The 24,200-nt window shown below is 43.9% G+C and overlaps 2 protein-coding genes across 3 annotated transcripts; both read right to left on the bottom strand.

Moving 5' to 3' along the window:
* Positions 1-4,477: 4,477 nt before the first annotated feature.
* Positions 4,478-17,246, bottom strand: stx3a (syntaxin 3A). 2 transcript variants are annotated; one of them, XM_036550912.1, is made up of 11 exons: positions 17,173-17,246; positions 11,529-11,606; positions 10,782-10,881; positions 10,481-10,555; positions 9,647-9,714; positions 9,442-9,550; positions 9,008-9,081; positions 8,471-8,605; positions 7,581-7,691; positions 5,421-5,545; positions 4,935-5,006 (listed from the first exon to the last, which is right to left on the bottom strand). In XM_036550912.1, the coding sequence occupies exons 1-10, from the start codon at positions 17,200-17,202 to the stop codon at positions 5,456-5,458; spliced, it is 870 nt and encodes a 289-aa protein (XP_036406805.1). In that variant the 5' UTR covers positions 17,203-17,246; the 3' UTR covers positions 4,935-5,006; positions 5,421-5,455. The 2 variants fall into 2 exon arrangements, with proteins under 2 accessions (XP_036406806.1, XP_036406805.1); XM_036550913.1 differs by lacking the exon at positions 5,421-5,545 and having other exon boundaries at positions 4,478-5,006.
* A 1,836-nt stretch (positions 17,247-19,082) lies between these two features.
* ran (RAN, member RAS oncogene family) lies at positions 19,083-23,805 on the bottom strand. The gene is made up of 7 exons (XM_036550898.1): positions 23,766-23,805; positions 22,813-22,873; positions 22,171-22,255; positions 21,622-21,747; positions 21,236-21,423; positions 20,057-20,227; positions 19,083-19,386 (listed from the first exon to the last, which is right to left on the bottom strand). Exons 2-7 carry the CDS (start codon positions 22,843-22,845, stop codon positions 19,342-19,344), a joined length of 648 nt encoding a protein of 215 aa, XP_036406791.1. The 5' UTR covers positions 22,846-22,873; positions 23,766-23,805; the 3' UTR covers positions 19,083-19,341.
* Positions 23,806-24,200: the final 395 nt, after the last annotated feature.

Below are 24,200 nucleotides of genomic sequence, written 5' to 3'. Positions count from 1 at the left end.
ACACACACACACTACCAGCCATCGCAAAAGGTCCGCCCTCGACTAGCGTCATAGCCAATGGTTGATGGAAGAAGGTAAACGTAACATTGTGATTGGGCCGAAGAAACGCCGCTCTGGGAAGGACAGCGACGAACACGATTGGTTAGAGATGCCAAGTTGAGCCGCAGCCCACGTGGGGTCCGGGGGGAGAGACGAAAGCCAATAGTAACATGGATCATAAAGACTCTTTGTTCTGTTTGGTCGGAGTCCGGCATAACTCGACGTGAAGGAAGCAATCATTTGCTAGGGTCTCAAAACGGGGTCACCCAGGGAGCCTATCATCGACACCTTCTCAGGAACATCCATCCGGATCCAAGCATAGCCTCCTCTTCTTGGCCAATCAATGCAGACCCGTCCTTGAGATCTGATTGATTCATTGCACAGACTTGTAAGATTTTCAAGCTATGCTATTGGACACACTAGATATACCGAAACCTTTAAATTCCAGCTTCAGATACTGATTGGTTACGAAAAGGAAGCGAGGAAATGTGGTCGTCGATATTGCCGCCCCCACCCCCAAACCAGCGAGGAAGCCAGAGGAAATTGACAGCTGTCAAGATGTGTACTGTAACTTTGCAAGTTTAAGACCGTGGTACAGTATCCACACAGGCTCAATGGCAGGTAGCAGTATTACAGATGGTGAAATAATGCAATGTGGTAAAACTTAAATTCATAATATTTTTTTTATTACAGAAGGAGCGTGAACAGAGAAACGAATATACAATAACCAAAAGACTGACATCCAGTTGTTGGTGAAAGAACCATGTTAACTAACATGATCGACATGTGCCTACAACAGTAAAAACGGTATATAAATGAAGAAGGGACAGTGAACACACACAACACATACATACATTCCAAGGAGGTTAAATTAATCCTTAAACATACATACTCATAACTGCTACACTGCACCGATGCACCAACGCGGACGATGCTGATTAAAACGAATTCAGTAAGCGCTCCTTCGATTTGGCCACTTTTGTGGGTTTTTTTTGTTTTTTTTTTGTTTTTTTGCACTTTTGTGTTATAATTATTAATATAATTGTGTATGTGAACCATGTTCGTTCATGTTAATAATTATCAGAAATACGGGCTGCTAAATTCTTTGTTTTACTTCGTTGGTTGTTTTACTATGCAGTATGTTTACCTGATTGAGGTCTTGTGCATCATGCTTCTTGTTAGAAATTTAAATGTCTTTGTAATCAACTTTTTTGGTGAGCGGAATGACATGAATGATCTAACAAATACCACGGCATCTGAGTGTTTTCGTTTAAAGGATCGGAGTTCAATTAAACATTTACAACTATACTAAGCAGCATATTTTCTGTCTTTTATAAGGATAACCCATGGGGCACAGAGCAAGAGAGAAACGGTGGAGAGTGTTTGGGAATGTGAGAGACGGAGAGGAACCGACTGAACGAGAGGCAAAAAACCAGGAGGCAAAAACCCAATCCCATTGATTGGTCCACGATCTGAATGAATCACTTTGTCACACAGATGTGGGGGTGGATCTTCTGTACTGTATACCTGTAGGACAGAAAGAGGTACACAAATAAAATAGTTTCAGAAGTATTCAGTAAAACAGCATACATATACAAATGTCTACAATAGGTACTCTGTTTCAGCTGCTTCTAGTTAACCACACCAGGTAGCATTAGTTTGTCTCTCATTGATTGACAATTTGTTATCGATTGCATGTTAATATAGTGATCAAGCAATGTTCAGTAGGTGGAAGGCCAAGTTGACCAGATTGTGTGGTCTGAAGTACACAGAGACAATAAATTAAAATTAGACATGCACACACATTGTTGTACATAGAACATAAAAATACAATGCACACTATATTGGCTAGTTACCTTCAGATTTTAAGAGAAGAAGCTGTACACAACAGATCCCAAGACGATGGCAAGAATTATACAGCACAACATTATCATCATCTTCTTCTACAGAGTGAAAGTGGGGAAAAGAGAAAGAACAAACTCAGGGAGAGAAAGAGTTGGAAGAAACAGGCCCCTGAGAGGTGGACTGACTGTTACCAGTATGAACAACATTTAGCAGCTTTCCAAGACCAGCATGCTACTCCCACATGTGGAATGTTTCGAGAATTGTACAGATACTCATTAATTCATGTGTTTGCTTAGATATCCGATGCTTAAAAGAGCATCCAGCCATAAAACAAGTTATCCTTAATAATGATTTAATATTGACAGTGGCTAGAGTTATGTTCCCTAAATTGAACACACATAATTTAGTTAAGTTAGTACTCACAACTTGAGTACTCGTAATTAGAATTTTTTATTTAAAATTTTCATTTTAAACGACTATTGCCAATTCACAATTGTTAAAAACATTGTGTGCACATCCACATTCTATGTGGAATTAGTGTAATAATATTCAGAGGCTAGTGTGGTATGGTATGTGTTGCATCATCTAATGCACTTATGTTCATTTGGGTTAACGGTCATGTCAAATCACATATTGACAAGTCATTCAAGGTGCTGGGAAACCAGAATTATTCATGTAAATGAAATTATTTGGAAACAAATAACATGCAGTACCTTTCAAACATCAATCCAGAGGAAAGATATTCCCTTGCCCATGCCCAAGGAGGAGAGGAGGAGGGATACGAGGAGGGGAACTAGACAGACATAAAGGTGGAAAGGAAGGTGCAGACTTAAAGGAATTAGCGTGAGCAGCATTAGTGGGTGTCTGTGTGTGTTGTGCGTGTTAGTGAGTGACTTACCTCATTAATGGACTTACGCACGGATTATGCCTCGCTCAAGCGGATAGCGCATAATGAGGGATGGCTAACCTGCTGACTGCGACGGTGTGACATGTGTAAGATGAAAGCATGGAAGGACTGGCATGGCGCCAAGACTGACTGACTGACAGGCTGCAAGAAGGTGTGTGTGTGCAAAAAGAGAGAGAAACATCAGACAGAGCCACAAAACATGGGTAGACACAGCATCACCTATGTAATTTCAAATACATTATAATACAGAATTACTGCCGCATAAAAATATTTGATGTCATGGCCTGTTTAACACATGCACACAATTATAAACACACTTACATTCACGTACATCTGTATATGTATGTGTGGGTTCATGTGTGTTTGTGTTTGTATATACAGACACTAATGCATGTTTATTTATATACATATTAATATTTCAGGTTTGGCACCATTCACGGATTGAGTGCTTGTATGTGTAGCTAACCCCTAACAGTATGCATATACATAACAAACACACACAGAACCAGGGAGCACTGCATTTCATACTCCTACAGAGATACACTTCTGCAGAGCAGCATTCTCCTCTCAAATTTATAAATGCAGTCAGATTAAGATTGAGTTTAAACCATCCGAGACACGAAATATAAAACATCTTTATTCATTCACTGAATTCTTTGGCATTCATAATAACAGCAACAATGTGAGTCCAAGGCAGTCCAAGTTTGTAAGATGGACATCCAGGACAGATGGGACTTTGGGGGAAGGGATGGTCACCATTACTTTTCATTAAGGCAAAGAAGCAAAATAAAATAAAAAATAAAATTGATCGTTTACAAGGAATCACATATCCGGTGCAAATCCGCGAGACCCTTGCACCGTCGTGGATAGCTGTGTGGTATTCACTTTCAACACTGTCTTTAAAATTAAAGCCATGTTTTCCATTGATCTATTTACAGTATCTGCCCAGTCTTGTCATTGGCTGCACTCTCAGCACATGTGGGACACAACCAGACCCAGACCGATATATTCTCTCAGAGATAGGAGGTAGTGTGGGCGAGCCATGTCTCTCTCTGAGGAGCTCTGCAGAGTTCTAAATGTTTAAACAGACACATGTAAAACCATGTGCCGTGCTACTCGTCAAATCTGGGAGCAAAAACCTTCAGCAAAACTCCCCCACTCGAAGGGCTGAGCTGAGTAGTCATGACGACACAATTCAGGGTGTCCTACCAGTGGTACGCACTGATCAACCGTCATCATTGTCATCATCATCATCATGGTCATTGTCACCATCACCATTTTCAGAAAAGACCTGGAACAGGACATCAGCGTGTTCTGTTTGACTGAAATTGACTTTCGGTGAGAATATCGACTCACCCTGAAGGGGGTGGGTGTTGTTTTGGTAGGGCCTGGGGAGCTGGCTGATTTGGGGAGGGAGGGAGGGTGACCTCCAGGGGGCAGGGAGCTGAGATGGGGGTGGGGGGGGGGGGGGGGGGGGGGTGTTGGCATGATGTGAGGAGAGCAGCCTTCAGACAGGGCTTCAGAAAGGCAGACGCGGTGACGAAAACATCTCCCGCTTGGCTCAGTTTGGCAAGAAATGACACAAAAGTGTGCAAATAAGTCCAATGGTCTCTTTTACTTCATTAAAGGTCTGCAGTATTTTTGGACGATATCTGCGGCTGGAGTGTAACGTGTGTGTGTGTGTATGTGTGTGTGTTTGCATGGAGTGAGGAGTGTGTGCTCCTTGCTTCATTTGGTTCCGGAGTTCTCTTTATGTATGTCCCTTAACAGCTTTCAGGTTTTGTTTGCATTATTTTTGTTTGTTCTTTGCTGGATCTCCCAGTAACTATCTCTCTCCCAATTGTCTGACTTCATCAAGACAATGGTCAGGTCGTAAGTTATGGGTTGTACTTCCGGGAACAAAGCCCCCGAGGAGTACATTTCAGGACTAGAAGACACTTGGCTGTCTATTTCCCATGTGCTGGCTGGGGAGAGGTCGGGAGGCGGAGCTTCAGGAGACAGGAAGTGTGGAGTGTTTGCTGAAACTGCCGTCCTTTTCTCCTTTGGACGGGTGGGGATGCAGAGGGCGGGTCAGCAGGATGGAGGGATGGCTGGACAGAGAGGAAGGGAGTTTGGGGTGCAGTCTCGTGGGGCTTCCTTAAAGAGTCTGTGACAGAATGATGGCGAGGATTATGACTGCAAGCACAGTGCAGACCACGGCCACTATGACTGTCTTCTACAAGAGGAGAAACCAAAGAACAAGCCCGTCAGTGTCAATGGAAACAACGACATGCCACAGAGACAGACCAAAGCATACAGCGATCGCTTAACCAAGACACTTGCAAAAGCAGGACCCATTACCACACCCTGAAAACACACAGCTTCCCTTCAACCCGAGAGGTCCCCACTCAGCAATGCATACATGCTACACCCATAACTAATCCCCCAAAAAAGACAGGAACGTCACCACAGGTCAGCAAGCGACACTCCAGCAGTGCACCAGGGTTAGCAGCACACAATGCCCATTGAACCACTTCCTAAAATAGTCACAAAGTTCACTTCATGACGCATGAAACAGGTAAACACACACAGAACGCAAGCGCATACACACACCGTAATAAAGGAGCTGCTGCTGCATATGTTTACTCACCCTTAAATTAGGGTTTCCGCAAACCCTCCCATCTCTCATTTCTGATTCAGTCCCACTGACAGCCCGATTATCAGGGCCAAAAGTGAGAGCAGCACCACCACTACAATTACTAAAATCACCACTTTCTGTAGGAGACAACCACACACACAGTCAGTGGTGTTGTAGGGCAACATAGCTAACCATGCAGATAATCATCATGTAGGACACACACACACAAACACACACATACACACACACACACACATACACAGACAAACACAGAGGTGTAAAACAGGTAAATACAGGTGTGCAGCAGCATGTGACGGCACCTTGTTACTCCATCACAGGTAAAGTGCGTTTGAAACAACATTTTCTCTCTATTCTGTTTGCAACCTGAAGAAATTTTCTATGAAACAACCCAACACACACAACTCACTCACACTCACATGCCAACTCAGAGAAAATACCGCAACACACCTGACCCCACAGAGACAGATGCTAACTAACTGGTCAGCTATGGTTATGTACATCCTGCACCAGGGGGTGAGCTTTGCCCTGCTTCCCAGGTGTTCATGGCACTCCTCAAAACCTCTGATATGTTGACTCTGGACATGCAGGTAGGTCAGGGGCTACACACAAACCATGCTAAGCTGTCGCCTGGCAATGATACCCTAATCAGCTCTCCACACATATAACCTTCAACACGACACAAAACTCAGATCACAGTCATTACATGAGTAAAGAAGAGTTGCTCTCGATAAGAGACACAAAACAACAAAAGAGGAAAGAGAAGAGAGAGAAAGAGAGAAATGTGTGTGTGTGTGTGTGTGTGTGTGCGTGTGCGTGTGTGTGTGCGCGTGTGTGTGTGTGTGTGCGTGTGTGTATTAAGGGCAAATTGCTTTCGTGTCTGTCTTCTGGCCAGGCTGTTCGTGGTTCAGGCAAAAACTCTTGCTTTAAAACTGCAAAAATAAGTGCAGTGTCCTGAACACAATGCTATACGGTTGCATTATGGAGCACCTCCACAGGGGGGCGATATCCTCTCTCGTGCCAGAAAGTGTGACCGTCTTAACTGCCACTTGCCACACAAAAGTTCTGAAAAGGCTGTGGGACATTTTTGCACTATGCCTGTGTCTCCGAAACAGGTTTATTCAATATCTGCAACACGCTTTTTGAAAAGGATTCAATTCGAACTCCTTGTAATTGTATATTCAGAATAATTTTGGTTCTTATGTTCATTTGCAAATGGAATAGAGTAGCAGGATAGCAGAGATCAGGGCTGTTACCATTGTTTCATTCTAGTGTTGTTTTTGGTGCTATTATTTTGGTGATTGTTTTTTAAATTTTACAATTTTATAATATTATGCAATCATATAACACTGCAGCATTGGTGATTTGTTGATTATTTTGGTTTTAGTTTGACAGTACAAATACAACCTTTGGTTACTATACAGCCGCAACTAAATTTGGGGGTGAAGGGGGTGGTAGGGATGTTGGTGGTTGCACTTTGGGTTGGGGGGGGGTTCTTGAGGGTTCTATACTCTGAGTACAGGGGGAGGCGTGGTACTTTCAGGCAGTGGGTACGGAAGGGTTCTAGGGTGGGGGCAGGTGGGAGGAAACCTCTTTGTGCCGCTCACCCGACGGGCCTCAGCCTGAAACTTGACAGCTTTCTTAGTGTCGGCCACCGCCCGCTCTACAAAGCCCACTGACTGGTCCATATTGCTCTCGATCCTGTCAATCATGCCACCCTGACAGGAAGGGGCGGGGCCAAAGAAAAGGAAAGACGGAGCAGCAGGGAGAGAGAGAGAGAGACAGAGAGAGAGAGAGAGAGAGGCCGAGAGACAGTCAAGGAGACAGAAAGAGAGAGAGAAAGAGGAGAGAAGAAAAGAAAGACGGGAGACAGTGATAAGGACCGGGATGAACAGGGACGCACAGGGGACACAAAAAGACACACAGGTTGTGTTACTTTGTCCAGGCTACAGTACGTGCAGGGTGCTTCACAGCTGTGAGGCACACCCTGCATCTCTACATTGCAATGCAGGTAATGAACAGTGTGTGAGTGTTAACAGAATGCAGCTCAGCATACCACAGGCTGTGTGTTTACAGTGTTCATGTAATCTGTGTACTGTATGTGATAGGGTAGTGTGTAGGGATATTAACCTTTGCGCAGTGTGGATACAGTACCTTGCGTGCTTTGCTCTGGTACCTGACAGCCTTTTTGGTCTCGGCTTTAGCCACCGCTATGTGATCCTCCGTTTTAGACACCTGGCTCTCTATATTGTCTACTATATCACCCTGAAATGAAAACACACAGATAAATAGGTTTCATTGAACAGGACAGGACAGTGTACAAGAGACAACCAAAATGGCTGACATGAGAAGGACGTTCTTCTTTTTTTGTCTTTTTACCCTTTATACATTCTATTCTAGGCTCGCTAGGACAACCACTGCTCGTGCGCAGGAATGCAATCCCCTGATACACTCGCACGCTAACAGTGATTCATTTTCACAATGCAGGTCACCCAGCACACTACACTGAGTCAGCTGCCTATCAGATGATGGGCGTGGCTTCACTGACATTATCCAAGCAACCACCTGAGCAGTCATGGGGTGCCCGAGAGCAGGCAGAGGAGAAACACCTGCAGACGTACCTGCCCTTATCCCTACTGTGGGCCCCTGGTCATTGTCAACTAATGACATGTCTGGGACCACACCCAAGCCAAAGAGCAGACACAGACACTCTTACATATTAGCACACAAACTAACAGGACTACTAACAGTACTGCCACAAAACAGGAATGCAATCACTTACCCTAGAGCAGGCTTTTCCTCAGAAAGCATTAAGTAAAAAACACAATTTCTGTGGTCATATCGAACCTTCATACGCAATGAATATATGTAAGCAATATTTTACTGTGCACAAGGATTTTACCGAAGTGCAAATGTCATCACCGGGTGTGAAAGATACGCCCAATCGCAGACAGAGATATACAGACAGAAAGAAGGGAGAGGGAGAGAGAGAAAGAAGGAGAGCGAAGCTGTTTTTGGTCACAGACGCACAGAAAGAAGGGTACCTGGTTCTCCACCAGCATGGCGATGTCCACAAACATGTCGTGCAGCTCCTTGATGCTGCTCTCCAGTCTTACGATGTCTTTGTGGCGCGCCTCGATCTCACTGAGGGCCTGCTTTGAGATGCCAGAGTCTACAATCTACAGACAGGATGACAGGGTTACTACAGCTAGTGTGTGCAAACGTACACACACACAAACACACACACATGCACGCACACACACACATACGCATGCACGCACACACGCACATACACACGCCTGCATGCGCACATACATGCACACACACACACACACACAAACATACTCAGTAGAAACAGCAGGATGCAATTATAATATTTTTCTATATTTATCTTATCTCTATCTATATGCAGAAAAACTCACACATACACAAAAAACACAGACCCACGCACACACACACTATAAACACAAATCCACACAGATGCAGACAAACACACACACACACACACACACACACACACACGCACACACACACACACACACACTGCAGGAAACGGGCCATGTGCCGTGTCTGAGCTTTACCCCGGCAGCGAAGACAGCTGCATTCCCACTCTCCAGCATCTCCTCCAGCTCCTCATCCGTGGTAGCTTTACCAGCTGAAGCAGAGGGGAAAAGGTTACCTTCTCACTGCGTAACAAAGGCACGCTGACACACACAACACAGCGCACTTTCATTACATACAACCCAGCTACACACATTATAACAAGTCTACATGGATGGACATAGTGCAACCCAGACCCAGACGCTCAGAGACTCACACAGAAAAGTAGGGGTACAGGTCAATAACATGAGTTTGAAAGGTTTAGCACAGTAGCCTGAGGGGTACAGTAGGGTTAGACTAAGGGGTACAGCACAGTAGGGTTAGACTGAGGGGTATTATACAGTCGGGTTATGTTATGGGGTGTAGTACAGTAGGGTGAGAGGCACCGTAGACTGAGCTGAGGGCTGTTACTGACTGATTTCCAGCTGTCTCTGGATGCGGCCTTTACTCCTCTCCCTGAAGTCCACCTGCGCCTCGTTGTACTTGGTCATCACTTCCACAAACTTCCTGGACAGAACGGCATGCTGGGAGACAAAAACAGGGCGGAGCTCACAGCTGAGCGCTGAGCAGGGTTTATCAGTCTCTGAGCCACAAAGGTGTTTAGAAAGGTGCGCATTTACCTGCGATTTCCGTATCCGCGTGTCAGCTGACACTCTTTCTTCATTGGTCTCTAAATTTCGCTCGATACCTGACAAAAGTACACATCCAACCGTCAAATAATATTAAACACTAATCATATTAAAACTACCACCTCCATTACTGACTCTTCTATGGCTTGGGCAACTGCTGCTACTAACGGTGAAATAACAGTTGTTAGAACCTTAACTTTTCCACAGTCAGGGTTCAAATTGTCCACAGGCAATTAAACAGTACAGACATGACTATTTGGAATCGGCCAGTTTCCACAGCTACATTCATTTCATAGTAAAGAGTACAACATGATTTAAACAGAAGGCAAAGCTCAAGTGATTTAACCAATAAAATAAGGAGCTATGCGTATTGATAGACGATAAGCTACTGGGAGGATAAAATGTGTGACTAGTGTGGTTGATTTGCAAGTATGGAAAAAGGTTCCCTATCTGAGCACATTGAAAAAAATGAAAAGCAATGTGTATTTTACTTGCATCTTCTCACTTTGCAGTTTCGTTTTCAGTATGGTGCAGACATGCTTGTGCAATTACCAAGTTGTCATGAAAAGTGCACGAAATATATATATTAATAATATATTATAATATACATAATTCTGACAGATAGGAGAAGGTGGTTACAAAAGAACAAACAGGGCAAAAATCTACAAAACAAATGTTTTGAAATTTATTAATAATGGAGAACATGGATTCGGTCATTTTGATCAACAAAGTTTGCCCTGATAAAACTGAAAAGTAGGGACTCTACAAATGCAATCACATTCAAATCGTACGTATACAAAAATTACATTCAGACAAAGAACTTACTCTTCAGTTTGTTCCGAACACTGTTGGCTAACTTCTTGATGTCATTGGTCAGGGCCTCCAAGTCATCTTGTGTTTCTGGGGGAAAAAAGGATGAGATAGAGGGGAAACAGATGTGGGGAGGTTGATCACCTTGCTGTAAGGGAAAGGATTAAAGACAGACACAACAGAAGGAGAGATTTTTTTTTAAAAATGAGAGGAAGTGATTGTGATGAATAATGAGGAGAGGTAGAGGAAGGTTGGGAGTATGATGCATAGATCCTGTGAGAAAGAGGAAGAGGATGATACAGCATGGTGCGCTTACTCTGGTCTGATGTGGGAGCGGACAGGATGACAGAGTAGAGCTTCTTGACTTCGACCACGTTCTCATCAATCTTGTCGATGCTGGTCCGGATCTCATCAATCTGAGGCAGAGTGAGATGGATAGTTATACTGATCATCTCCATTGACGTCAACTGAGGCCCAGTGCCACAGCAGTGAGACAAGCGGACCCCAACCAGTGAAATCCACCCAACCCTAGTGGAATAAAGCCAATTGTATTCCATTGCTATGGGCTCCCAGACAGCCAATGACACAGGTCAGACTCAAACGCCCTCTCGTCTTTAACGTGTGATGGCTTTCATCAGCCAGATCCTCTTCAACTCTGTTGTCAGGTCTGATACACCTGTGACCTTGCGGCTACCTCCTGAGCTGTTCTACTTTGCCTGGACCTCGTGATTATTTCAGCTGAAATGTCTTTAGCCGCGCACAGGTGCAGACGTACTTAGACTACCATCAAATAGACTTAAGAGTGGAAATAACGCATTTTCAGAGGATTTTGAACCAGATACAAAAGCAAAGGAACATGGATCACTAATGCAGTCAATGTTAATATTCCATTTTGTTCATTTTTAGGACTCTACACTGAGGGAACATCACATGAGAAAATAATAAATGTATACTCGAGGCAAGCCTACAAACAAAGTACACACTCTCTCTCTCTCTCTCACACACACACACACACACACACACACACACACACATACACACACAGACCGACACACAAAATTACCTGCGTGAAGAACTCGTCCATGAAGGCCGCATTGTCCACAGCGATCTCCACCTCGTCGGTGTCGTCCGTGTCGCAGGTCTAGAGGGACAAACGTGTGTCAACGCGGGAAGCACGCGGCCGGCGGCCGGCCAGCACATGCAGCGGCCGGCCCCTCAGCGCGCAGCTGCTGGGTCTCCCGGGCCCAGGCCTCCCGCCCTCTCCCTCCTGTGCCACTGCACGCGTGGCCCCCCTTTTCCCAGGGCCTCCATTCACAACCCCACCAGCACTGCGAGGCCGTGTGGCATTTTCAGGGCGGATTTGCTGCACAGATGGTATGAAGTTTAAATCACTCTCGCTGCCATAGCTATAATAATCATGTTCCTAAGGACTGAGGCGATGCAGAGCAAAGAGCAGCTGCAGCTGAAGAAGAGGAAATGATGTGGACAGAGAGGCTGAGCTGAAGCTCGCTCTCCTGAAGCATCGCTCTGCTTCTCTCTCCGTAGCCAGTGTCGGGTACAGTGCTCAGTGAGAGACAGAGTAACACAACTGGAAATGTGTGTGAGTGTGTGTGTGTGTGTGTGTGTGGGGGTTTGTGTGTGTGTGTGGGTGTGTGTGTGTGTGTGGGTTTGTGTGTGTGTGGGTGTATGTGTGTGTGTGTGTGTGTGTGTGTGTGGGTTTGTGTGGGGGGTTAGTGTTCATTGTGTGTGTGTGTGTGTGTGTGTGTGTGTGTGTGTGTGTGTGTGTGTGTGTGTGTGGAGGGGGGTTAGCGTTCATTGTGTGTGTGGGTTTGTGTCCATTGTGTGTGTGTGTGTGTATGTATGTGTGTGTGTGTGTGTGTGGGTTTGTGTGTGTGTGTGTGGGTGTGTGTGTGTGTGTGGGTTTGTGTGTGTGTGTGGGTGTGTGTGTGTGTGTGTTTGTGTGTGTGTGTGTGTGTGTGTGTGTATGTATGTTTGTGTGTGTGTGTGGGTGTGTGTGTGTGTGTGGGTTTGTGTGTGTGTGTGGGTTTGTGTGTGTGTGTGTGTGTGTGTGTGTGTGTGTGTTTGTGTGTGTGTTTGTGTGTGTGTGTGTGTTTGTGTGTGTGTGTGTGTATGGTGCGTATCTGTGTTACAGCTCCACTTTGCCCCTCTCAGATTCAGGTATGAAATTTCAGGCGTAAAATAAGGTGAATTTGGGCACAGCTTTTTCCTTCCCAGCCAGAGTTGGCACTGCGTTACCAGGTGTGCGCTGCGGTGCACGAAGCGTCTCGGAGTTTAGAACAGATGTGACACCGCAGGTGGAACACAGGAGGGCGGATAGCGAAAAACAGGGAATTAATAATCCCTGCCTTGGCACAGTGTAGCACGAATGCAACCTCAGTCTGCACCAGGGAGAAGCAAAGCCAACAATATCCCCAAATTAACATTCCTCGACAAAACCCAGAGGTCCTCCACATCTACACTACACTACAATATCGTCATTCAGTAGACGCTCTTACCCACAGCAACTTACATACAGTAGGTTACAATTTTATTTATTCATACAGCTGGATATTCACAGCAGCTGTGGGTGAAGTACCTTGCCTAAGGGTACAACAGCAGTGGCCTAGCGTAGAATCAAATCATGAAACTTTACATTACGAGCCCTTCTCATTACCACTACCCCACACTACTGGCCATGCAACTGGTATACTAAGCTAAAATGCAAACAGCCTATCTTCTCAGCCTATCCCGAGCAGGAAGGACCAGTCTACTTCAGTTCGATTAGAGGCAGGATGTGTGGCAAGATATGCCAGCACACAGTGAACTGGTGACTTCTGCTCAAGAGTGGTGTGAGACTCAACAGTCTCCGCTGCCTAAGACTGGGTGTTTTAGGGGCAGCTTATTGTTGTTGCAGGCCTTACACATTGACTGTAGACTTTAGAGTTTATTCCCTGTCGTTGCATGTGTGTGTGTGTGTGTGTGTGTGTGTGTGAGACAGAGAAACAGAGAAACTCAAAGAATGAATCAGAGGAAAAGGACATATCCTTAAGAGGATAAACGGAGTGAGAAAAGAAAAAAGGGACATGACTGTAGCTAAAGGGTTAAAAAAAAAGAGACAGTGAATTTGTCTTTTTCATAACGAGAGGTCAAAGATTCCTTAAAAACAAATGTCACATCAACTTTCTGTGTTTATAGCCATCATTGGTGCATTCAGCTGAGTTAGGAAGCTCGGTTACACATTGTTAGGGCAAATTAAAATGCCTGACAAACTGCAGTGGCAGTGCAAAGCTCTGGTCTATTATTCAGCCTAAAGTGGACTCCAGTGTGAACCAACACACCTTCTCTCACCTTATTACCGCATTCTGGCATTGTAAGGTATCATTAAGGAGTCAGAGGAAGCAGCCCTATCTGTATGTTATGTAAAGTAGGAGGGTTTTCAGAAGAGAGGATGGAGAGACAGTTGATTGAAGTGTATGCGCATGCACATGACTGTTGAGCTCTTACCCAATGGATTTAGAAATTCATTGAGAAACAGAATGGGGCAAGCTTTTGCTGTCAACCACAACATGTACAGTTGCAGTTGTAGAGCAGGATGATCTGAAGAGTCAAAGGCATTTTTTTTCCATTCATCTCATTTTGCGTGCGCCGTTGTAAATTTCATACTTGGTCACTTCGCACCAAAAGATTAATCTATCATGTTTGTCATCATTTACCCTGGCCCTCCCTCAAGAGTAATCTGTGGCCTCCGTGTACTGTTGGTTTTCTTAATAAATGCATTCATTTTTGCAGGGCATTGGCCCCTTCGGTCTTGGTCTTCTTCTCCCCAGCTGACCAGATCCACCAGAGGAAAAAGAGACCCCACCAGACCCCCCCACCATGTTCCTGCAACCTTGCCCATACTCTTTCACATCCTTAATCAATGTCTTTCCTCCTCTCCCCTCTCCAATCTCTCTCTCTCTCTCCAACAGAGCTGCCATTACCCTGTCTCTCTCTTCCTGTCCTTCTTCTCAGATTTGTCCTCTTCTCTGCCACAGTCTCTCTCTCTCTCCCTCTCTCTCTGTGTTGACATCTTACTGTGTAAGTGTAAGACACGCAGAGGTACAAAGTCTGACTGTGTGTTTAACAAGGAACCTGCTCAAAGGGCAGGACAAGGGCAGCTCTGAGGACTGATTCGCTTTCCTCTTTCTTTACCCGTCATCTCCTTCTTCTTTCAGGCAATTTATGTACCATGCCCATGTCTCAGTCAGTCTTTATTGGTTTATTATTTTAATTCCCTTTGGTGTGCAGGGAATCACTCAGGAGCTGACACAGCACACAGGTGAGCGAAGAGCGCGCCTAACAGCACCTGCTCACTTGTAGGGGCACGGTTCGACATTTCACAGAAATGTGGCACACGGTGTTTTTAAACCTCGCCCTGCTCTGAAATTTTCAAAGCAGCTGTGACAGATGCATTAGATTGTATTCGTTTCCTTCCTGTGCTCTCAAATATTTATCTGACAATTACTCTGACAGAGAGAGTGAAGGAGAGAGGAAATGAATGTTCTCAAGACCAACACAGTGCTCCAATGTTTCGCGTGGCTTCCTTTAAGTGAGGTGAGGCAGTAATTTGCCAGGTTTCCCCTAACAGGCTGATTTTTCCCCCCATTTCCCTTAGGGAAAATGTACTTTGCATGATGCTTTGTGATAGTAAGGCTGTAAAAATGCACAATAACACATATTTTGACAGATCGATTGACACGATTAGTTAATGCAATGACTGCAGGGAAAATATGTCCAGGCCAGAGTAGAGAATAACAATTTAAGAAGAATACAATAAACAGACCACTGTTGTTCTGCTGAGCATTACAAAGCTAATGTGTGAGTGGTGCTTTCCCTCTCTATGCTTGTCCCTCCATCTGTCTGTCTGTCGTGCCGCATGTCACGTGACCGGAGTCAGCTGATCGCACCTGCCGCACCATGCGCCCGTATATAAGCGGTCTCAGCGGAAAGCAACGCCGCGACGGAACAATAAAGCCCCACCAGCTAGTTAAACATTAGAGAGGGCTGGGAAGGGTAAACCTGCAGGGCAAGTCTCAACCCCGCAGTCCCACTCTATGTAAAACACAAAACCCACACAAACCAGTCTCAATCCGACAGTTACACTACTGTATGCAAAGCACAACGCTAATGCAACGAGGCTCATTTAATACGTCTGGCAATATATGAAGCACAATGCTGACAAAGCCTATCTATAACCCCTGAAGACATAGGCCTATTCAAGTTCTGCTTTGTATTCTCTTATTCACAGCATATTCTAACTGCACTCGACTAAACAACATTTCATGGGAAGACATCAGCTGTTGTCAACAACAGGAACCCATCCCCATGACAACAAATCCTAATACAATTTGACTGTATGTATACTTGGCAGTTCATTACAAAAACACGTCCTCGTACTTCTGAAACATAACACAGCGCAGAAACCAGGATACAATGAAACAGTCTTGGCATTTCCCAACAATGGCTAAATTAGTCATTACCCCGATGACCTAGTAAAGGGTAATAAGGTGTGTTAACGACACATAATATTAACACTATTATACCTTTGTAATCATTGTACCTTCACCTAATGTTTTCACGGAATCATGTAATGTGCAAACTGAAGTGGTCTACTGAATAATATGATTGACACAGACGTTCCCAATTTAAACATAAAAGGGGAGGAAGGAACGTTAATTACAAATAAGTATACTGCAATATTAAATATGGACTACGATTACAGCACGACCAAAGGAAACGGTGCTAAACAAAACAAGCTTACAGAATAAACGGACACTGTTATAAAACAATAAACTTCCATCCTTGTGAACCAAAGGATCTGAGGGACCACGTCGTCGAATTGCCCCGCCGCCACTAACTGGCCCTCGCTCCATTCACTGAGTTTCGGAGACCCTGGCAACCGTTGCAGGTGGTTTTATAGAGGGGACAAGCGTTGGGGACACGGAACACGGGACACAGCGTCGCCTCCATGTACCCACAGAATTAGCGGTACACACCAAAAAGCAGGAAGGACCAAAAGTCAGGAGCGCAGGAGGACATTTAAAATGTAAACCCGACACCTGCACATCCCTTAACCCCTTTTCACGTAGGCTATCGAACTAAAATTACACCGACTGCCAAATTTTAATGAAACTCTAAGGAGAAAAAAAAACGAAACACAGACAAAACTAATGTGCGAGCCAGACAAACGAGCATAAATCTTGTTCTATAATAACGGGCTCCATTCGCAGCATGTCTTTAGTACTCAAAAAAATCGTTGCCTCAATAGCAGCTGGAATGATAATTCAATCTCTCATATTTTCCAGGTAGGCCAGCTATAGGTCCACATTTAAAGGTGTTTCGTATCCTACCTGAAAATATAACTAGTCTGGTTATGTGCCAGATCCCGATACCACTCGCCGCCCGAACAGTCATGCCAAGCATGAAGTTAATTTCAGATAGGATTTTTGCATTCATCGCAAGAAATAAAGAGTTTGACCTAATATGTAATGGAAAGACACAGAGTTACATTTTCTTAATTTAACAATACTATAGAGGCATCCCAGGTCGTCACTCAGGAGACATAAAAGTGACGTGGAGATCGGCAATACCTTTCATCTCTTCATCCATCGCTATTTGTTTGAAAAAAGACACATCGAAAGGAGAAAAAAACGCAAGAAATATCTTACCGCTTTGAGCTGCTCCAGTCGATCTTTCATGTTTAAAAATAAATGTTAAAAGCAATATAACAATATATAAATAAATTAATAAATGTAAAAAAATTAAAACCTTAAGTACGCAGTGACAATACTGTAAAGCCCAGGAACGACAAAGTTTGACGAAATTATGCTTAAAGTCAATTCTCAAATCGACTCGTATTTGGTTGTTTTTTCGTTAATAATGTAATTTTTATCATTGAAAAAAAAAACTGCTTTTCGGCCCAATGTCCATTCAATATGGCTGCTGTGGTTGAAAACCGTAGTTTTGCTGGCTCTATCCGCTCAGGGGATTAGGGCAACAGTTGTGTACAGTGCGGTTAATCTCCCTCTCTCCGGCTCTCTCGCAGTGTAATCGTTGTAAAACGCACTTTGCAGTCCACGCATGCTCCGTAGCGCACTCCTTCAACCTTAAAAGTGCTTGTGGGAAGGACCGCCACGCCCTTATTAGTGTCATACCTGTGTTAGCCGACCAGGTGACTGTTTAAAGGGGAAGCTTTGTTTTATTCAGGTATATCAGCAAACTATTTGTTAAGCACTGTGAAGCAGTGGGTGTTAGTATTGTCATTTGTAAGTTGCTCTGTGTAAGAGCCTCCGCTAAAGTGCATCTAATAAAGTATCTCATCTCCACAGCGCTCTTGTTCTCAGGCTCAAATTCTGACATTTCACTGGCTGTCACATGCTTGTGCTTTAGTTTTCTCTTGCCCTCAGATGGAGGAAGTGGTAATTTCACTGCAAGTGATAGCTATCAGAATTTTTTGGACGGTATGATTGGGAAAAAAAAAAAAAACCTCAACCTCAAGTGTGACATCAAGACCCAGCATTAACACTTACACACACACACGGAGACACAGACAGGGAGAGAGACAGACAGACAGACAACACAATTAAAAACAGTGGTATCCTAGTTCATCAACTGTTTTCATCCACAAATAAACAATGTTAAAAGCAGCCTTTCAGAATGGGTACTAAAGCGTACAACAGCAGTGCCCCAACTGGGAATCAATCCTTTTGGTCACAAGCCCTACCCCTTACCACCATGCCACAGTGCCAATCCAATTCAGCAGTCCTCATTCAAAGCCCATGACTCTCACAAGATGGCTGGAGCCCACATACAGTGCAACACAGACATCACAGCAGCCAGGCAGAGCAAGTGTGAAAGAGCCAATCAGAGACAGACGTTTGTTGCCTGGTGAGTGTTAACATCCCGACTAATGTCAGGAGCCTGACAGTGTGTGCTAAATATTTCACCTGTGCAGCTTTTGAAGTAGGTGAGGTTTACACGACATAGGGACTTTGCTGAACCCACAACGTGCTTTTCCACAACAGCAACAAATGGAAGAACAAGACTGCACATAGACTAGGACAACACAGCAGGCATAATCTTTCAGCAGTTCACACATCTCATGTTGTAGTGACTGAGCAACAGTTTTTTGACAAAGTTGCAGGATTGCCACCTGCTGGACATTCAGTGAAACAGCACGCTATGGTCCACCAGCACACTTGTGGCAATTGTCTATCCCACTCCTGAAGCAAATAGAACAGCTACAAGACTGGCAGTAGCAACATCTCTTCCACTGCACTACCCCAATATAAACTGCACACTAACTGAAATAATTTGAGATGAGTTTCAATGATTTGTGCCATAAATATAACAAATAAAACACATGTGATGTTGTGAAATCACATGAATTCTCAAGCACATCACTTCACATCAGCCACAATAAAGCGCTGCATTTTCTCACTGAAACTTTTTAAAGACAGAAATGAGTAAAGTAAAGACAAAGTAAAAAGTCAAATAGTTTAAATTCAGACAGTTTTTATTCAAAGTTATTCTCAAAGTGCCTCCATTTTCCTCTTGTATTCTGTGTCAGTACTGTGTAATACTGTGTCCAAGTTGTATGATAGAGACTCTTGTTCTGTACTGTGCGCATGTCCACTGTATCTGGTGGATGTATGTCTACAGTGAAATGTGAGAACATGACATTTTCAGGTTGAAACACAAAAACAAACAAAAAAAAAAACAGTTTAAAAATAAAAATAATCTGCAATGGGATTTTACAGTAAAAGGTTAAAGGTCAACCACAGACACCTCAACCTGAGGACCTCTCTCTCCATCCAGAAAGGTCATAAGGTCACAGGTTAGAGGTCATCATCTTCATCTGGGAGCGCTGTTTCTGATGCCACCTGTAAAGGAACACAATTTACAATTTGAGGCATTATGTCATGACAATTTCCTTAATTACATTTATTAATACTAACAATAAGTGTTTTCCCCTATGCATACACAACCTATGACTACTGAAGTAAACAAACTGTAAACAGAAATACCAAAGAATCACATGAACAGATACTGCAACACCTGCCATGTAATTGGCTTTCATTTTGTGCTCTGCAGTAATTTTATTTGCCACAAACAAAAAGAGGTGCTTAAAAGTTAATGTTCCTGAAAAGCGTCTCTCAGTTACTGACAAACAAAACACAGCAAGTGTGATTACACTGGACACATGAAACACAATGAAGTCCAGAGGGTTTTGCATGGCTGATTCATAAAGATCAGCTTCATCCTACACCTACCGGTGCCTTTTACACAGCTGTGTTCTAAAATAACGTCATAAAGGTGTGAGAAAGGAGTTAAAGAAAAATATCCAGCACAAAAACAGAGTTGAGTTAAAGTGGCATTCAAGTGCTGGATTTGGCCAAAGTGGAAAATACCGTTTGAATAATGAAACTTAAAATAATCACTATTATTGCTACACGTACACCCTCCTTGGGGCAGTGCAGTCCACTGTACATGTGTGTGGTGTGATGTAATGCGTAGTACGTTATTAGACCGATTATAAATGCCCGCACTCACTTTGAGGTCATGCTCATACTGAGCAGCAAGGGAGGGGTCCATGGCAACCTCCGGGGGAGCGAGGGCAGGCATGGCAACAAACTCCAGGTTGGGGTCTCCTATCAGTTTCCGTGCCAACCACAGGAAAGGCTTCTCAAAGTTGTAGTTGCTCTTCGCAGAGATGTCGTAGTACTGGGAGGAAAGGCAGAAGAGGGACAGAGTATAACAGAGTTGCACTTCACTGGGCAACTGACCTTTCTGTCAGGCTCTGCCCAAAATGAATATCGTTGGCTGTCTCTTATGTTCCCTAACAAGGAATGATGGTTCATTTTTGTGAAATGTCTGCAGAGCATGCGGTTAAATCTCAGTGTTCTTTTTGGTGTGACTCAGTACTTTTTGACTCCACGAGATATGCATCTACTTTATATCATATATCAGTACACGTATAATCTCCAGGAGTGAAATTCATTATACTGATTTAATAATACGTTATGAGCAAAAATCTTGACTCACTTTTACCTTTTTATTAGTACAACCAAGTCATCCAATGTCAAGTTTATCCTAAAGGGCTTACAGCACATAACTTTTAAGGGATGTGAAAATCACATCAGTATTCACTGGACAGTTCAAAAAGCCTTAGTCATTAAGAGCTCAGCAGAAACCCAGCACACAAACAGTGTGCCCCTGGGACCAGAGAACAGGGGCCTGACGCCCAAGAGTAAAATGAGCTCCCAGTAAAACACATCTGTTAAACCTATGCAGGTCTATTGATACTCATGCTTAGCCATTACCTCACTAGCAAACATTAACTGTTGCTTAAGCCGGATAACAATGGTGAGCTTCCCAAAACAAACTATTCCTCCTCAGCTGTGCAAATCTGATAGAACTCCAAACGCCCCTCCTAGGTACCACAGGTTGAAGTTAGAGGCGCCCTGGGAACAATAATTTCAGCCAAAAGACAAAAGGCTACTGAAATATTACGAGGCTTGACAGAATATTTAACAGTTTAAAACCATGGTCCTTTGCCTGACTTAGTGACACGCAGGGGTGAAGGCTGGTTACACAGCTCTTGCACCAAATCTTTATCCTACCTCCCAGACACTGAAAACACAAGGATGCAAGGGATGGGGTCAGGACAAGGGAGGGCACGCACAGGAAAGGTGAAGGGCCGAGGCGGCCGGGTGGGACGGTCTGGGGTACCTGCAGGTTCTTCTTGCGGTGGAAAACAATGCTCTTGGCCTTGACTTTCCTGTCCTTGATGTCCACCTTGTTGCCGCAGAGCACGATGGGAATGTTCTCGCACACGCGCACCAGGTCACGGTGCCAGTTTGGCACGTTCTTGTAGGTGACCCTCGAGGTCACGTCGAACATGATGATCGCACACTGGGCTGCAGAGAGAGAAGCAGCGTGTCAACACAGCGCAGAGCATGCCACACTACACAGTAAAGACACAACCAGCACAGCGCACGGTGTGCAGCTCACACACACACAGCGCAATAAATACACGGCACACACATCTACTGCAGACAAAGAGTTACAGACATGTGTCAACACTGACCCAGAGGTTTAACAACTCACTGATGTACCTTGTATGTAGTAGCCATCTCTTAGCCCCCCAAATTTCTCCTGCCCGGCTGTGTCCCACACATTGAACTTGATAGCGCCTCTGTTGGTGTGGAAGACCAGGGGATGTACCTCCACGCCCAGAGTGGCTGCAGGAGAGGGAGGCAGGTTAACAGAGCCAGACACACTCATCCCCACAGAGAGTAGCAAAATACAGGCCTGTGGTGTGAGTGATGTAATGCTTGCTTCCTGCCCAGACACGAGGTTCTAGAACACACTGCTAATTTGCATTTACATTCCATTCCACACTGATCAAGTCAGACTCTCTGTTAAAGACTCTGACTCAGTTCTCTGTGGCTTCCTGAATATTCCCTTGATTGTGACTGATTTGACAGTTTGTTTGTTTTTAAATAGAAGCTGCTGCACCTGGGGTTTAATAGATTCAGGTACTGCATTTACTCCATATGAAAATAAGCATGCTAAGAGTGGGACAGTGATTTTGTTAGCCTTAATACAGACAGCAGTAAATTCAAAGCCACACAGAGTTAGAGAAGAGAGGCGTGGGTGCTCACCAACATATTTCTTCTCAAACTCTCCTGTTAAGTGTCTCTTCACAAAGGTGGTCTTCCCTGTGCCACCATCACCCACCAACACCAACTGAGGAGGACAATGTTAATTAAATAACAGGCAAAGTGGACAGGCATATTCACACACATAGTTGAGGATAGATTCTGTAGAAGAGTACTGATCTGTTCATCATTCTTATCTTAGTTTACTATCACAGTAGTTAGCACTGTTGTGGATCCATGTTTTTCCTACATAACAGAACTCACTGACTTACCACTCAGCTTGTTCAGTCATGTATCATTTATAAACAATGCCCAATAAGGCCCTCAGTCAAATACCAGTGCACCTAACTGTATTGCAATCCACTACACACTCCACAACAATGTAACAAATATTATTCCCATGGCACTAGCACTGTAACCATACTTTGGTATGAATACTTAAAATACAGTAAACATTACTAATCTATTCTGTGTAGTACAAGGTGAGGGGGTAATGTTTTGGGAAAGGGTGTTGTACCACCAGACAAGACATTCACCAATAAAAATGAACAACTATAATTTAATTTAATTATGAGAACACAACTTAATGTTACCAACCGTATGACTAATCAATCAAACAGTGATATCAATGAATGAAAATCTCACCTTAAACTGGACCTGGGGCTCCCCTTCTGCCATTGTTGAATCGCTCAATATTAGTGATGTACTGCGTGAGAGAAAGGGTTAATGCAGAACTCTGACGGGACGGGATCCATAACTCGCACATTCATTGCGACATGAGTGTGCGCTATTACATCTACCTCGGTCGCCTTTACCAAAATGGTTCACTAATCTTCCAATGCCCGAAAGCAGCTAAGAGCTAGCGAACAATATCAAACAGTGAACTAGCCAGCTAACACCACTAGGGGTATAAATCCATAACCATCATAATACATTCAATAGGAACCTTGCTTTAGCAATGTGGTAGCTTGTTTATGGGCTAGCTAATATTAGCCAGGTAGATCACACCAAAAATGTATTATTAATTGCTTACATAATGTTTCTTATGGAAACTAGCCGTGTCTGACTCAGCTACCTAGCTAGCTAGCTTCTGAAACAGAACTGGTCAACACAGGAACCTTTTCCCCTGACTATTACGACACATCCCCACTTTCGCTCGCTTGTTAGCAAGCTAGCTAACCTTAGCCATCTGTTCGCTACCATTGCAACCCGCTAACTAACCAGAGCTACTCATTGATTATCTTGGTGAACAATTTAGCCAAATGTTTTAAAGTTAGCTAGTTAGAGACGTAGCTGGGTGTTTTCAAGTCTATACAGGAAAGCTGTACAGCTAAAAATATGGCTATCAAAACAATAAAAAACAATAAGGCAAAATTAGCTAGCTTGCTAGGCACTGCTAGCTAGACTAGCTGCCTCTCACTATAACTAGAACCTAGCTAGCAATACCGCTAACTTTTATGTTCAATCTGATTTGTAACCGCTTAAATTTAAACTGCAAACAAACTAAACCTATATCAAATACACCAAAACTCTGTTTATATTGAGCTTATAGAAGTATTTTGAAAATGATTACATCAGAAATATTGTTCCGGACTTACCCGGCGTTGAAACGAACGGGAAGAGAGCAAATGGCGGCGGCCGTTGCGGGTTCAGCGTGGGGTCCACGAGATGCCTTCCGCCCGCGTCACGTGATGTGTCGTCACAGCGCAGTTTAGCGCCTTAAATTGAAAGGTCTGCAGAGAGGCCGCTCTCGCGAGGTGGAAAACGTACGTCTGCGGTAAAAATCATAAGATCTGTTTGAATTTTAAAAGGAGTGTTTCAGTACGGATAATTAAATATTTGCGTTATTTCATTAAGCAACCTAAACACAAACATAAAATGCGTGTAGTCCTGGTGTAGTACTGTTACTCATTAAACTTGAAAGGATACATTTCTTCTTTTGTGCTGGAAGTCATTTGTGACTGCTAAATGAATGTAATGTAGGCTAATACATATATATATATATATATAATATAACTAATGCTAAGTGGATT

This window comes from Megalops cyprinoides, chromosome 18, assembly GCF_013368585.1.
Source record: "Megalops cyprinoides isolate fMegCyp1 chromosome 18, fMegCyp1.pri, whole genome shotgun sequence".
Taxonomy (NCBI): domain Eukaryota; kingdom Metazoa; phylum Chordata; class Actinopteri; order Elopiformes; family Megalopidae; genus Megalops; species Megalops cyprinoides.
This window is presented reverse-complemented; position numbering and strand designations above follow the sequence as displayed.

Coding starts and splice junctions, on each gene's coding strand:
- stx3a (XM_036550912.1), bottom strand. CDS start 17,202: ATGAAAGATCGACTGGAGCAGCTCAAAGCG. Junction 9,715..10,480: donor TGTTCGGAACAAACTGAAGA/GTAAGTTCTTTG, acceptor TACTTTTGTCAG/GTATCGAGCGAAATTTAGAG. Junction 9,551..9,646: donor CGCGGATACGGAAATCGCAG/GTAAATGCGCAC, acceptor TTTGTCTCCCAG/CATGCCGTTCTGTCCAGGAA.
- ran (XM_036550898.1), bottom strand. CDS start 22,845: ATGGCAGAAGGGGAGCCCCAGGTCCAGTTTAAG. Junction 20,228..21,235: donor ACCGCAAGAAGAACCTGCAG/GTACCCCAGACC, acceptor CTTTCCTCCCAG/TACTACGACATCTCTGCGAA. Junction 19,387..20,056: donor AGTATGAGCATGACCTCAAA/GTGAGTGCGGGC, acceptor GTTCCTTTACAG/GTGGCATCAGAAACAGCGCT.